This window comes from Euprymna scolopes, chromosome 8 (genome assembly GCF_053919585.1).
Source record: "Euprymna scolopes isolate OS-2025 chromosome 8, ASM5391958v1, whole genome shotgun sequence".
NCBI classification, from domain to species: Eukaryota; Metazoa; Mollusca; class Cephalopoda; order Sepiida; family Sepiolidae; genus Euprymna; species Euprymna scolopes.
Genome location: NC_136489.1, coordinates 47,586,675 through 47,600,513, shown reverse-complemented (window position 1 = coordinate 47,600,513; position 13,839 = coordinate 47,586,675). Strand labels below are relative to the sequence as shown.

General features: G+C 30.9%; 1 protein-coding gene across 1 annotated transcript in view; it reads right to left on the bottom strand.

The window, feature by feature from the left end:
- LOC145283550 (serine/threonine-protein phosphatase 2A 55 kDa regulatory subunit B alpha isoform-like) overlaps positions 1-12,820 on the bottom strand; it is a gene marked incomplete in the record, with an annotated part of 197,831 nt that extends 185,011 nt beyond the window's left edge. The window contains 2 exon segments of the mRNA XM_080132433.1: positions 12,338-12,406; positions 12,599-12,820. Of these exon segments, the coding sequence (XP_079988559.1) occupies positions 12,338-12,406; positions 12,599-12,605 (76 nt within the window).
- Between the last annotated feature and the right edge of the window lie 1,019 nt (positions 12,821-13,839).

Here is a 13,839-nt window from a genome sequence, read left to right as displayed (position 1 = left end):
TGGTGGGGATCAGAGCGATTATGAGGAGAGAAGGTTTTCGATGCATTAAAATTAACCACCTTTTTCCCCGTTGCACCATGTTCTAAAGATCAGAAGAGAGAGAATCAGAAAGATCTTTGTTATTGCTTGCCTTTGAAGTGTTGCCATATATTGTCATGTCATCTGCATATCTACAAATGACCTAACAATCTGATTTGGGAGATCATTGATGAAGATCAGGAACAGGAGGGACACTACACGGACTTTCTGATTTCTGTTCATCAATGACTCTTATAACCCTATCAGAGAGAAAGGATTTTATAACCAAGAGGACATTCCCAGCTATTCCATAGCTGGCGATCTTGTGAAGTAGACCTTTATGCTACATTGTTAAAAGCCTTTGATATGTCAAGAGCTATTGCTCTAGAAACAAAGCCTCCGTCAAGCAATTCACTAATCCTGTGTGATATAACAGTTAGTACATCAGCTGTAGATTTCGCAGAATGGAAACCATACTGCATGTCAATGAGCAGGTTATTTTTGCAGAGGTGGTTGACCACTTCTGTTTATCACAATTTCCAGCAACTTATGATGCACAGAAGATTGATTGGTCTGCACTGAGAGGGAGATGATCGATCACCGGAATTTTTAAATACAGAGCAGACTGATGAAGTTTTCCAAGGTGTTGGGAAGCATTTCTCTTTAAGACATTTAAACAGCTTTGTAAGTATGGGGGCTAGTTCCAGTTGAAGCTTTTGGAGCATTATGACTGGAATGCTGTCGGAAACAATTGCTTTACTAGAATCAAGGTTTCTGATAAGCTTGGCAACATCACGTAGAGAAATTTGTATGTTGTTTAGTGTGTTTTCAGTCACAGGAGGGAATATGGGAGGTGGGGTGTAGGCGACCTTGATTGCAAAGGATAGAATTTGCTGCAAAGTTCTTGGAGATGCTGACGAGAGTACCTCAGGCCTATTGATGATGGTAGAGATAGAGGACATGCTTCTGTTCAGGAGTAAAATAGGTGGAAGCCAAGCCATTGCTCAGCTACTTTAAACTTGACGTACCAAGCATACAAATCTCTTGCATTTTTTATTACTCTTTTACAATGGTTGATGTTGTTGTTGCTTGGCCTTTTGGTCAAGATCAAAGTGTAGTATCTGTTCTTCAGATGCTGCTTTTCATTTTCTTGTTCTCTTTCGGTGGAGGAGAAATCCTTTACGACTGAGACAATTTTTATTTTTGTACCTTTTCTCCACGTTAAAAAACGACCCTGGTGTCTAACTCTGTCCCGTGGGGAGGCATAGTAAATAGGTACAATGGTTGATGGCAGTCCTAAAGCTGACTTTAGTTTCACAAACAATAGAAATGCAGTGGAGTGGACCACGGTTGGTTGTTGGGCTTTAGTTGGAATTTTTTGGAGGGTATGAAGCGGTCTATATTCACAGTTAACCATTCAGTCAGGTCTGATACTACAGAGGACACATTCTTTTTGAATATGGAGTGCAGATGTATATCTAATATGAATGTTCAGAAGTCATTCCAGTCAGCCATAGAATATCTATACACAGTACGATGGAGAGGTATATCAGAAGACTTATTACATTTTGTCTTTACTTTATCTGAGACAATAGAGTGATCGGAAGATCCCAATGGAGACAGAACAGAAGATGAGCACATGTCAGGACAAGTTTTAAGAAACAGATTAAGGAGACTTGCATATTGTTTATCAGAATCGAGTATACAGGTGGGTTCGTGAACAATTTGTGTTCGGTCATAGGCAATCAAGAAATCATGACAGTACCTCCCCTCATCATCCGTCTTGTTTGAGTGAACTAGCCATTCAACGTTATCAATACTTAAGTCTCTACAGACATGAATGTTAGCCGAGGGATGGGTAGACAGAATATGGTCAATTTATTCAGAGATACTTTCAATGATAGAAACTCTGCTGTTATGGGGGTCGATAGAGAGCAAATATGAATGCTGTGTTATGAACACATTCTACTCTGAAGCACATGTAGGGTAAATTAGGATCTTCTCTGGAGATGTCCCTACCACATGGAAAGCCATTTAATGTAGGCACATAATCCCTGCCCATTACCTAATCATCATTTCATATAACATATACTAGTAGTACATCATATCAAGTCGAGGATATGTCCTCGACAAGCAGTCTATTAGTATCTTGAATTTACAGCTACGGTGCTTTTTCTGTAGCACTAAGATATAATTTTGAACACTTCTCGAAGGTTCATCCTCTCAGGCCTAACCTTCTCGTGCTTTGAGGAGTTAATTTATTGTTGTCTGAAGCACCCCTATCAGGGAATGCTGAAGAATTTTTGTAAGCAAGAGTGCTCTGCCCTATGGGTGCTTGCCTTTTAATTCTCATCCTCCAATCTTTCACATCTTCCTATGGTGGGAAGGAGATAAATAATAACTGTCCCGACCTGATGTTGTTTGAGAGACTTTACTTATTTGTCCTCTTTGTTTTCCTTTGCGACTGCCTAAGATACAACACACTGCGTCCGAATGTTAAAATATAACGACACTGCTGGAAGATTATGGCTAACCTTTCTCGGATTAAAAAAAAATAAAAAATGGCGACTATATTTTTCTGGCCTACTTTTCATTTCTGCCTTTGGCATTTACGATTTTACTAAAATATGGTTTTAGTAAAATAAATTCCATCCTAAATATTTTGAGTGACTGAAATAGGAATTAACAGTCGTTCAGTAGGATATCAAAACGTACAATACCCAGTTAATAAAATACATATAAAATATAATAATTTGAAAAATATAGGAAAAAAGAAAACAAAACCATGTTATCTTCCAACACTCGGTTGCAGTGAAGAAGAACCAGTTACTATAGTGAGGTAGGGGGAAAGAAGAGAGAGACAATGATTGGTCAGACATCAGGTGTTTTTTAGTATGTAAACAGATGAAAATGCTGGTTGATGGTTTATTATTTGACTGGGTAAAAACAAATGGCATCAACAATCGAGAAAGAAATGTCAGTTGAATACAAATGTAACCTTCCCTTGCAAAGGTCTTCATCTCTCTTCTTATATTGCCATTACAATGAGAAACAGGCACAGTGTACGAGTTCCTTCATTTGAGAAGAAAAAAACAAATGAAAAAAAAGAAATAAAAAGGGAGAAATAAAACGAGTAAAAAAATAAAACTAGTAAAAAAAAAAAGAAAAGAAAATGAGAAAAGGGGGGGGATAAAACAGGAGTAAAATAAAAAGAAAGAAAACAGGAGTAACAAAAATTGAAATTAAACAGGAGTAAACAAAATTAAATAAAACTGGAGTAAAAAAATTAAATAAAACTGGAGTAAAAAAATGAAATAAAACAGGAGTACAAAAATGAAATAAAACGGATAAAGAAAAATGAAATAAAACGGATAAAAAAAAAATGAAATAAAACGGATAAAAAAAAAATGAAATAAAACGGATAAAAAAAATGAAATAAAACGGATAAAAAAAATGAAATAAAACAGGGGTAATAAAAAGAGAAAAAAACGGGGGAAAAGAAAAGAGTTAAGGGGAAAAGGGGTAAAAAACAAGGGCAAAAAAACGTATAAACAAGAAAAAAAAAACAAGGGTAAAACAGAAAAAACGGGTAAAAAAAATGAAAAAGCAGAAGTAAAAAAAACAGGGGTAATAAAAAAGAAAAAAAAACGGGGGTAATAAAAAAGAAAAAAATGGGGGTAATAAAAAAGAAAAAAAACCGGGGGTAATAAAAAAGAAAAAAAACGGGGGTAATAAAAAAAGAAAAAAAACGGGGATAATAAAAAGAAAAACAACGGGAGGTAATAAAAAAGAAAAACAACGGGGGTAATAAAAAAGAAAAACAACGGGGGTAATAAAAAAGAAAAAACAACGGGGGTAATAAAAAAAGAAAAAAAACGGGGGTAATAAAAAAAGAAAAAAAAACGGGGGTAATAAAAAAAGAAAAAAAACGGGGGTAATAAAAAAGAAAAAAACGGGGGTAATAAAAAAGAAAAAAAACAGGGGTAATAAAAAAGAAAAAAAAACAGGGGTAATAAAAAGAAAAAACGGGGGTAATAAAAAAAAAACGGGGGTAATAAAAAAAACGGGGGTAATAAAAAAGAAAAAAAAACGGGGGTAATAAAAAAGAAAAAAAAACGGGGGTAATAAAAAAGAAAAAAAAAACGGGGGTAATAAAAAAGAAAAAAAACGGGGGTAATAAAAAAGAAAAGAAAAACGGGGGTAATAAAAAAGAAAAGAAAAACGGGGGTAATAAAAAAGAAAAGAAAAACGGGGGTAATAAAAAGAAAAAACCGATAATAAAAAAACAGGGGTAGAAAGGAGGTAAACAGGGGTAAAAAAGGGAAAAGACCGGAGGGGATAAAATGGGGGGGGGTAAAACTGAGGGAGAAAACAGGGGTAAAAAAGGAAAAAAGGGGGTAAAAACGAAGAAAAAAAACGGGTAAACAGAAGAAAAAAACAGAGGTAAACGGAAAAAACGGGTAAAAAGGGGGAAAAATAGGGATAAAAAGGAAAAAAAAAACGGGTAAACAGGAAAAAAAAAACGGGTAAAAAGAAAAAAAAAACGAAAGAGGACGAAGAGAGGGAGAAAAGAGAGAAGCAAGAGAGAAAAATGAACTCATATTTCCTTCAAAATAAAAATGAAACATCGACAATATTTGTTTCATCAAATCAAAGAATGAACAACGAATGCGCATTTTCACTGATAAAAAAAGACAAAAAACAGGTCATCAGAAGTAAAAAAAAAAATAAAAAAAAAAAAAAAAAAATTTGTTTAAAAAGGATGAACTAAACATTTCACTAATTTAATTAAAAGAAAAATAATTAAAATATAAAAGCCATTTTTTAAATGTTGGGAGGAAAAACAGATTGCTAATAAGCTGCAAATCTATTTAAGAATAATCGATCAAAAGCAAAAATGAATGCGACTAATAATAGAACGTGGCCATTAATAATCATCGTTTGTCTCATCCATTTTTGTGGTCAGTGCGTGGGAACATGCGTCGCTGGGGGCGGGGGAATATTTTCAAATTTTTTTTATAAATGCATACAAAAAAAAAACATGGGAAATAAATGCAGTTTATATAAACTTTAGCAATGATTAAAAAATTAAAGACCCCATGCGAATGCAGCATGGTAATTAAGGACGTCAGGTGGTTTTCTCGGATGATGATCACTTAGGATCACGTTGTTCGGATCCATGGACAATTTTCATAACGATGCGTTAGAAAATAAAGAGAAACCTTTCAATACGTCAACTGAAATGTATTTTGTTTTACATACTTCATTTCTTGTCATATTTAGTTTGTGTTTAACCATCTGTCAGTTTTTTTTTAGGAGTTTATAAAAAGCAATGTCGAAATTAGGAAAAAAATCTAAGATGACAACAGGACAAAAAGCACGGTGTAAAAAAAAAAAAAAAAAAAAAAAAAAACGGACATATCACACTTTTCATAATTTACAAAGTTCAATTTATGCAGTAAATTATAAGTGTTAATTACAGTACAAGAATACAATATATTTTATGTGAAATAGGAGAGACACGACTCTTAACACAAAATGAATTTCGGGGGGGGGGGGATTATTTCCTGTTAAAAACAAAAAAACAAAAAATGTGATATAAGATTAAAAGGAATTCATAAAATATTGAGTTTGTCATTATGTGACCACTTCTAATATGCATGTAATTTTCGCCTTTTTATTTACTGATTATTTGGTACAAGTCCATAGTTCAACCTATTTAACAAAAAAAAAAAAAAAACGTCATGAAACGAAGATGTCATATTATAAATTGATCATTATATATATATATATATATATATATATATATATATATATATCATTTACGATTTTAATAGTAAATCGTAGCCATTACAAGGCTGATTTTGATGTCAATAGTTCGAATAGAGTTTTCATTTATTAAACATGACGGATCAAGACAGGGTCGCATTTTCATAAATTTGTTGTTTTTTTTTACTTTACAAAACAAAACAAAAAACTACTTTATCAATTAGCGCGATTTTTACGAGATGCATTATAAAGATTTTTCTGTAATTTGTTTTTAATTAGATTGAACTTCAGACTTGCATTGATTATTTAAAATCAAACATGCAATAATATAAAATGAGTTGTTTTTTTATTCAAAATAAAAATTACAAAATTAAATCCACCATGATGCATTTCAATTTATTCGTAAACAAATAAGCACATATTTATGTATTAAAAGGTTACTAGTTTCGGGAGCTATTCACATCCAACCATTTTATAAAAAATATTAAAACAAAAATGCGTTTACTTTTACAGCGATTCGGCTTAATTAACCGAATAATAGCGTAATTATTATTCTTTCAAAATAAGAATTAAATTTAAAAAGGGCGGGGCGAGAGCAAAACTACTCCCGAACAACGCTGGGTAGGTACGTTTAGTAAGAGATGAAGAAAACTAAGAAAAAAAATTGATTATCTGATTTGATTAAAACAAAAACACGAAGGTTAAGGAAATTGTAAATGATGGGGAAGGGGGAAAAAGAGGGATCTAAATTGACGCAATATGAAGAAAGATGGTGAACATGATGGAGGATGAGGATGAAGGGGAGGTCATTTAGAGAACACACTAAACGGCAAAAAAGAGCACGACTAGTATTATTACTAATCAGTCTTAGTAATATTGTAGCAGTAGTTTCACTTTCCCGGACGTACGTTGGAAAACAAAGATGAGGAGGAAAAAATAGAAAGCTATTGATCTGGTTCAAACAGATCAACAGATATTCATGAGGAAGGGGTAGGGTAGGGATAGAATACACACACACACACACACACACACACACACACACACACACACACACAATATAAAATTTTAAATATTATTTGGATGATTCGGACTATAATTCTCATCTCCGTTTTTATATTTTCACAACGTTTCAGCCGATGTAACTACCGACGTTGAATAGAACAATTAAGATGAGAATAGCAATCAGAATCCTTCAAATTATCTTTCCCTCATCTTTTAAGATTGCGAAACATAAACATTAAAATAGTTTCCAGTATTCGTAAATTCTCTTCATCTCAAAAAAAATGATGAAGATGAGATTTTTCTCTCTCCAGAAAAATCAACCCAGAATGATGTGAGATGAAGGTCTTATTTTTTTCATAAAATCTGCATCATTTTCTGACCACTCCTTCCTTCGTCGCAGTTTCCATTCGTCGTTTGAAACGAGGTCGAGTTAAAAGTGGCAAGTCCAGTTGCCCTAAAGGAGGGGGGGGGGGGCACATTAAACGGGTAAAAAAATAGCATTCGCCGATGAGGGCACATCATGCGACAAGCAATAAATCTAACTCTCCTCCCCGTAAGGAGGTAGGCAATGCCTGGGAGGATATCTTTTTATTAATCGAGTTACATTTTTTTTTTTCTTTTTTGCTAAATACGGTTATAAATTCTAACAAAACCAAATTATTACGATTGAAATTAAGAGAAAAATTTTAAAAATCGCTCAAGAATCAGAATCCGTTTATTTTTTTTAAGCCATGCGTCTTCAATGCGTCGTGCTCCAAACGCAACTCTACATTTCCAATTGGATGTTGAAGAACATATTTTAGAGTTTACAATATAAAATACATTTTAAAGGGACATTTATATTATCGAATTTGTTACTGAGACTGAAAATATTTTTTTAATCATTATGAGGAAATAAAAAAAAAAAAGATATCAATTTTGAAATTGCTTTCAATCTATCATCACCATATGATTATCATCAGAATGAAATCAAGTTCGTGACCCCACCCCAACAAAGTAATCATTTTACTATATGTTCAAAGCATTGAAAACTAGCTCTCCGACATTGCCCGGGAATCCCTTTTTATCTCCCTACGAAGGTCGGGTTTTAAATGCAACGTGGATTTTCCATGTGAGGAAAATCCAAATACCAAGAAAAGGGGGCTTTTTGATTGGGACAAAAATTAAAATTGTTTGTTTTAAAGGACGACTCCCTCGACCGAGGAGGACAGATAGAGGAGCTAGATCAGATCACTGATAACAGATTCTCATAGAGAAAAGACGTTGCTAGAGTGTTCCCCCCTCCCAATTTTGAAACTTAAGAATATTATCTGTTGGTGATTGAATTATTAAATTTGACAAACTAGTTTATAAAAGAATAACTAACTTTGTTAGGGCAATGTTTTAATTATAAAAACTATTGAAAAGCGCCCAAAACTTTCATTTCTTTCAATCAACAAAAAAGAACTTTAAAAGTTAAGAATGACCTTTTATTCGACAGTTTAAATACTTACAAATTCTTTTCAAATTATTAACAAAATATAATGGTAAGCTTGTTTACGAAGACACTCAGATGCACTTGCTGGATTTAATTTTATTTTTAGTTATGCTTGTGAAAACTTAGTTTTATGCTATTGCATTTTTCATTTTTTTTTTTTTTTATTTCAATAAATAATCGATCAAAGTGTTGACTGTATAGTATGATGGAATTTCAAACAAATGCATACTGCACAAGCACCTCGATCAATAGTTTTCTTTTTTTATATTAATTCAATGTGCAAGTCATGTAATCACGAAAACACACATACATAAGTTGTTTCTTTTTATTAATATAGAGATTTTTTTTGGCACAGATCTTTTATTTCCTTGTCTGATCCTTTACATGCAACACGCAGTACCCGGATATACCCGGATGAATACCCATGCGGTTTCCGCCTTACCAATTACTTATATAAAATTTATGAATGTTACGACCAGTGGCAATGTCACCATCTTTTCCTATACTTAAAAAATAAATAAATAAAAATACAAAGATAGTTTCTCTTAATATACATAAAAAAAGCTCAATAAAGTCAGTTTTCCTTAGTCCATCCATCACTCCATCACACTGGGAAGCAATTTATTATATTATCATATGAGAAAGAAGCGAACCAAAATGTCCCTAATGATGCTGGGTTAAAAAGAGCCGAGAGGGAAAAATAACGAAATCAAGGTCTTATGTACAACATGAAAAGAAATTGGAATCTAAGGAAGATTCCCATAATTTCAGTAATTATAGGAGTAACCAGATTCACGAAAAAGAATTTCAAAAACAACCCTAGCAAATATATCCGGTGAACCAAGTGCAAGAAAGATACGAACAATTGCACTCAAGGAAACGGTTGAATTCTTAAAAAGATCTCTTGGTTGGAATATATAAGATAGCGGATGATGAGTGTGTGACATCTGGTAGAATGCCCCATCCCCAGCTAGAATAAAAACAAAAGAAATTTTTAAAAAACATCATTAATACAGATATAATAACTTCCATAATGCTTTTTAGTTTTCATCTAAGGAGAAAAATAGGATTACGGTTTCATTTTTTATTATTAAATAAAAGAATGATAAAAAAAAAAAAAAAAAAAAAGTTTATAATATAATGTCACCTTTTTCACCATTCACCATACAAAAGATTATTTGGGGACAAAGATTAATAAAATGTTAAACCATTAAAAGTTATTAGTTTCATTAATATCTGTTAAAAAAAGAGAGAAGATATAAAATAAATATAAAATCATACCTTTTAAATTATTTTAAATATAAATATACAATGTGATCATGTTTTAGGTTTGATTTGATCTTTTTATAGAAAAAAAGTTTATTTAATCAATAAAATTACAGATAATCAATTTCATTTTTGTATTTTTTATATACTTTTGCAGATTGTGTACATTTTCAACGTCCCAAATTCTTTTTTTCAGTTTTAAAATTACATCAATTCAAGATGTACATATTTTGAAAGATTTAATATTGATTAATAATTTTTTAATAACTTAATTTAAATTTGGTTCTACCACCTCCTTCCTTGTTCAGTCCGTTTTTCACTCCACTTGAAAGCTTTTTTTCTGTAATATTTTTTAAAAAATAGAATCGATATTAAAATCTTTAAGAATATTTTTGTTTTACATTATATTTTAAATTGTCGTGTAATTTTAAAACTACAAATCAAATGATCGTAAAGAATGACGTCTTTTAGAAAGAGAATTTATGATCTTCAAGACGTACAAGAGATAATTTTTTAAATGTTAAAATTATTTAACTTGATTTTGAAAATAAAAGCGTGTAAATATAAGGCGAGTAAAATATAATATATACCTAGATATTTCAATTTTTTTTTCAGTTTGTTCAAGTTGGGGATGGAGCATGCTACTGGATGCTAGACATTCATGCATCCGTTATCTCGTATTCCAACCAAAAGATCCCTTAAAATTCTAAACATCCCTTTAAGTGCAATTGTTTGAATCAATGTTTTGTGAAAAAAAAAGTACGCTTTATATATATATATATATATATATAGGCGAATTTTTATATTTACATTTTCTATAAGCGTCTAACACTATGCATATAGATATATATATAATATAAAAATTCACCTATATAAAAATGAATTCCAATAAATAAATATAATAAACAAATAAAAATGATTGTGGACTGATTTTGTTGTACCTATTTACAATGCCTCCCCACGGGACAGAGTTAGACACCAGGGTCGTTTTTTAATGTGGAGAAAAGGTACAAAAATAAAAATTGTCTCAGTCGTGAAGGATTTCTCCTCCACTGAAAGAGAACGAGAAATGGAAGTGCCGCATCTGAAGAACAGATACTACACTTTGATCTTGGCCAAAAGGCCAAATTTGTTGTAACTGGATTGTAGTGTGTGTGTGTAAAGACTAAAAAAAAATCAAAGTTAAAAACAGTTTTATTTTCTATGTACGTTGATAATTTTTAAATGAAGCATTTAAGAAATATTTTAAAAAAAATATATATAAAAACGCAATCTAATTTCAATTTCTTTAAATTATTATTTCTCATTCTTTTTAATAATAAACCTTTTCTCAATAAAACCGCTTGATATCAATTCGTTTTGTTTAATTTCTGATTAAAAAATTGTTTTATAAAATAAAATAAAACTAAATAATCTATTTTGTATTGCTTGGAGTATTCGGACTACTATTCCCATTATGATGGTTTTATTTTTCACATTTTGGCTGATATAATCTCCAACAGTTCTTCATAGATATTTCGGTACTTATACAAAATACGGACCGTGCTGAAATATTAACGTTATTATTTAGAAACTGCACGTAACAATTTAATGAAAAGAGGGTACGTAAATATTGAATTTAAGTATAAAATCCTATCTAGAAAAAAACATGATCCGTCTGTATAAATACCAACAATTCTCCCAAGCATTACCCCTTGCCCTTTAAGCAGAGGAGAAAGTTGTTTATTTCCGGTTGCCTGATGCGCCTTTTCTATTTCTCTAACTCGGCCTGAAGAGTATTTTAAACTGAACCTCTCTTTATTATTATTATTATTATTATTATTATTATTTAATAATAGGGTCAATTGTTTTTACTGCGGGCAGATATTTTAATATTTGTTATTCTTCTTATTTATTAAAATCAAGACAGTCAACATGAAACGATTGTTCAACAACGTATTTAACCGTTATGCCATGTGTTCAATTCTAGAATTCATTTTTGGGGTCATTAAACGCAATCCTGCGTAAATATGTAGTATTACTACGACATTATATATGTGTGTGTGTGTGTGTGTGTCAATTACTTATATTGCAATTCTCTATACTTATGCAGAATACGGAACGTGCTGAAAAAATAACGTTATTTAGAAATCCATTCTTATAATAGGGAGAGAGGTTTGTAGCTATTCTGTACGTTCATCTAACAATTTAATAAGCAAAAGATACCGTAAATTTTGATAATCCTTTAAAAAAAAAAAAACACCATTTTATGCCTAAGCACCAAATTCTCTCTTAATGGTGTTCAAATCTATAAGTATTGATTCCCATATTGTATTCAATTCTATACTAGTTCTACTTAAGAGGCCATTGTATCGACTAATATGGAGCATGGCCTAACGACTAACAACATTGTTCTAAGTGACAATCTTTTGGATGTTGAAGTTTTACAATATTTAATAGATGCGATAATTAAATAAAAATTTTTAATAAATAAATAACAAGTCTTCCCATAGAATGAGAGCCCTATCTTCATGGTGAAATTCAGGTTATTTTTAAATTATGTATAGTTTTAACATGAAGGCCAAAGATTACATCGGCCGAAACGTTGAGAATGTAATAATTAAGATGCGAAGTAATAATAAAAATAATCCAACATTTATTATTTATCAAAACTAAATAATCCGTTGTATTTGTTCGAGTTATTGATGACAGATCGTAAATCGAAATCGTCTTGAAAAAGATACGAGAGATGCAACACGATGAGTTAGAAACTGACAAGTGGTAGGAAATAAAACATGGAAGTAACAAAAAGAAATGTAATTATACCTTCGGTAATATCTTCCTCTATGGTACCTTTCACTTGTGAAAAACACCACTGGATCTCCCCGCCATTGCCTGCAAATATCAGAAAACATCGTTAATTTATATAACAAGAAACAAGGCGATGACATTTTGAAAAGTCACTAACAATACAAGAGTGAAAGACGAAAAAAAAGTCGTTCAGTAATGACCAAGAATCTGGTGTGTTTTTTTTTGTTTTTTTTTTTTACCGGTGGTATAAAATATAAAGCAATATAACTTTCTTACCCGCCATTATAAACGGAAAATGATTGTATTATCCAACCGTATAATGAACAGTGTTTGTCGTAGTGGCGTATTAGAATCACAACAGTAAATCACAGATCTACGATGGCAAAAGAATAATTATTATCCCGACCATCGACAGCATTTCAAAATGGCGCACTATGGCCGAGAGACAAGCATCGTGACGTCATTTTAAACGGCCTGATGGGAAAAAAAATTGTCCTCAAAATTTTTTCTTTTTTTTTTTTTTCCTTCAATCTATAAAACTTCGGTGGGGACAAACAAAATTCATTTACGTTTGTGGTACAAACTGATTACACGAGAATTAAAAAAAAAATTTAACAAGCAAATATTAAGGAATCAATACCAAGTTATTTTTTAAAGACTTTTTTTAACTATTAAATTGGAGAATTGACAAATTATCAATTCATTTTTATGGGCGTTTTTTATTAACTTATTTATAAATAAAAATTACCAAACATTTTCTTTATCGATTTATGATTAATAACATTGGTTTAAAATATGAATGGAGAATTGTGAATTCTTTAACTTGTGTAAACTTATTAAACATTTTGAATCGACTTATGATTTTATTAATCATATATTAATTTGTGAATTACAAACTATTTTTAAAGTCGAATTATGATTTTTAAGTTTATTAACTATCAAATGAAATTCAGACTACACAATAAAAATTCAAGTTATTAAAATATTCACAAATATTTTAAAGTTGAATTATTATTAATCAGTTATATTAATTCACGAATTAATTAATATTTTAAAGTGGAATTATAAGTTTATATTAATTTGTGGATGAAATAAGTCGTCAAAATTTGTGGATATTATAACAACTAACTTAACTCAATTTAAAATTATTAGAATAATTTATCATTTTAAAATTTGACGTTTTAAATTTAATTTAATTTAAATTTAAATTTAAATAAAAATATTTCTTAAAATCTTCCGTGTATTCCTGATATCTGTAAATTCTTTGTTTATGAAGATTATTTTGAAGTTTCATAAAATTCTGAAAGTGGCAGTGAGTGCGCGAATTCTAAAAAAAAAAAAACAATTTAAAATGAATGTGTGTTGTGAATAACAGTACTTATATATAAGTAAATATTAACGATATATATAAGTAAATATTAACTCGACAGTAACGAATATTCATAAAAATAATTAAAATAATTCATTATTACTTTTGAATCCGATCATAATGACTTGTTGGAGAATATTTTACGAAT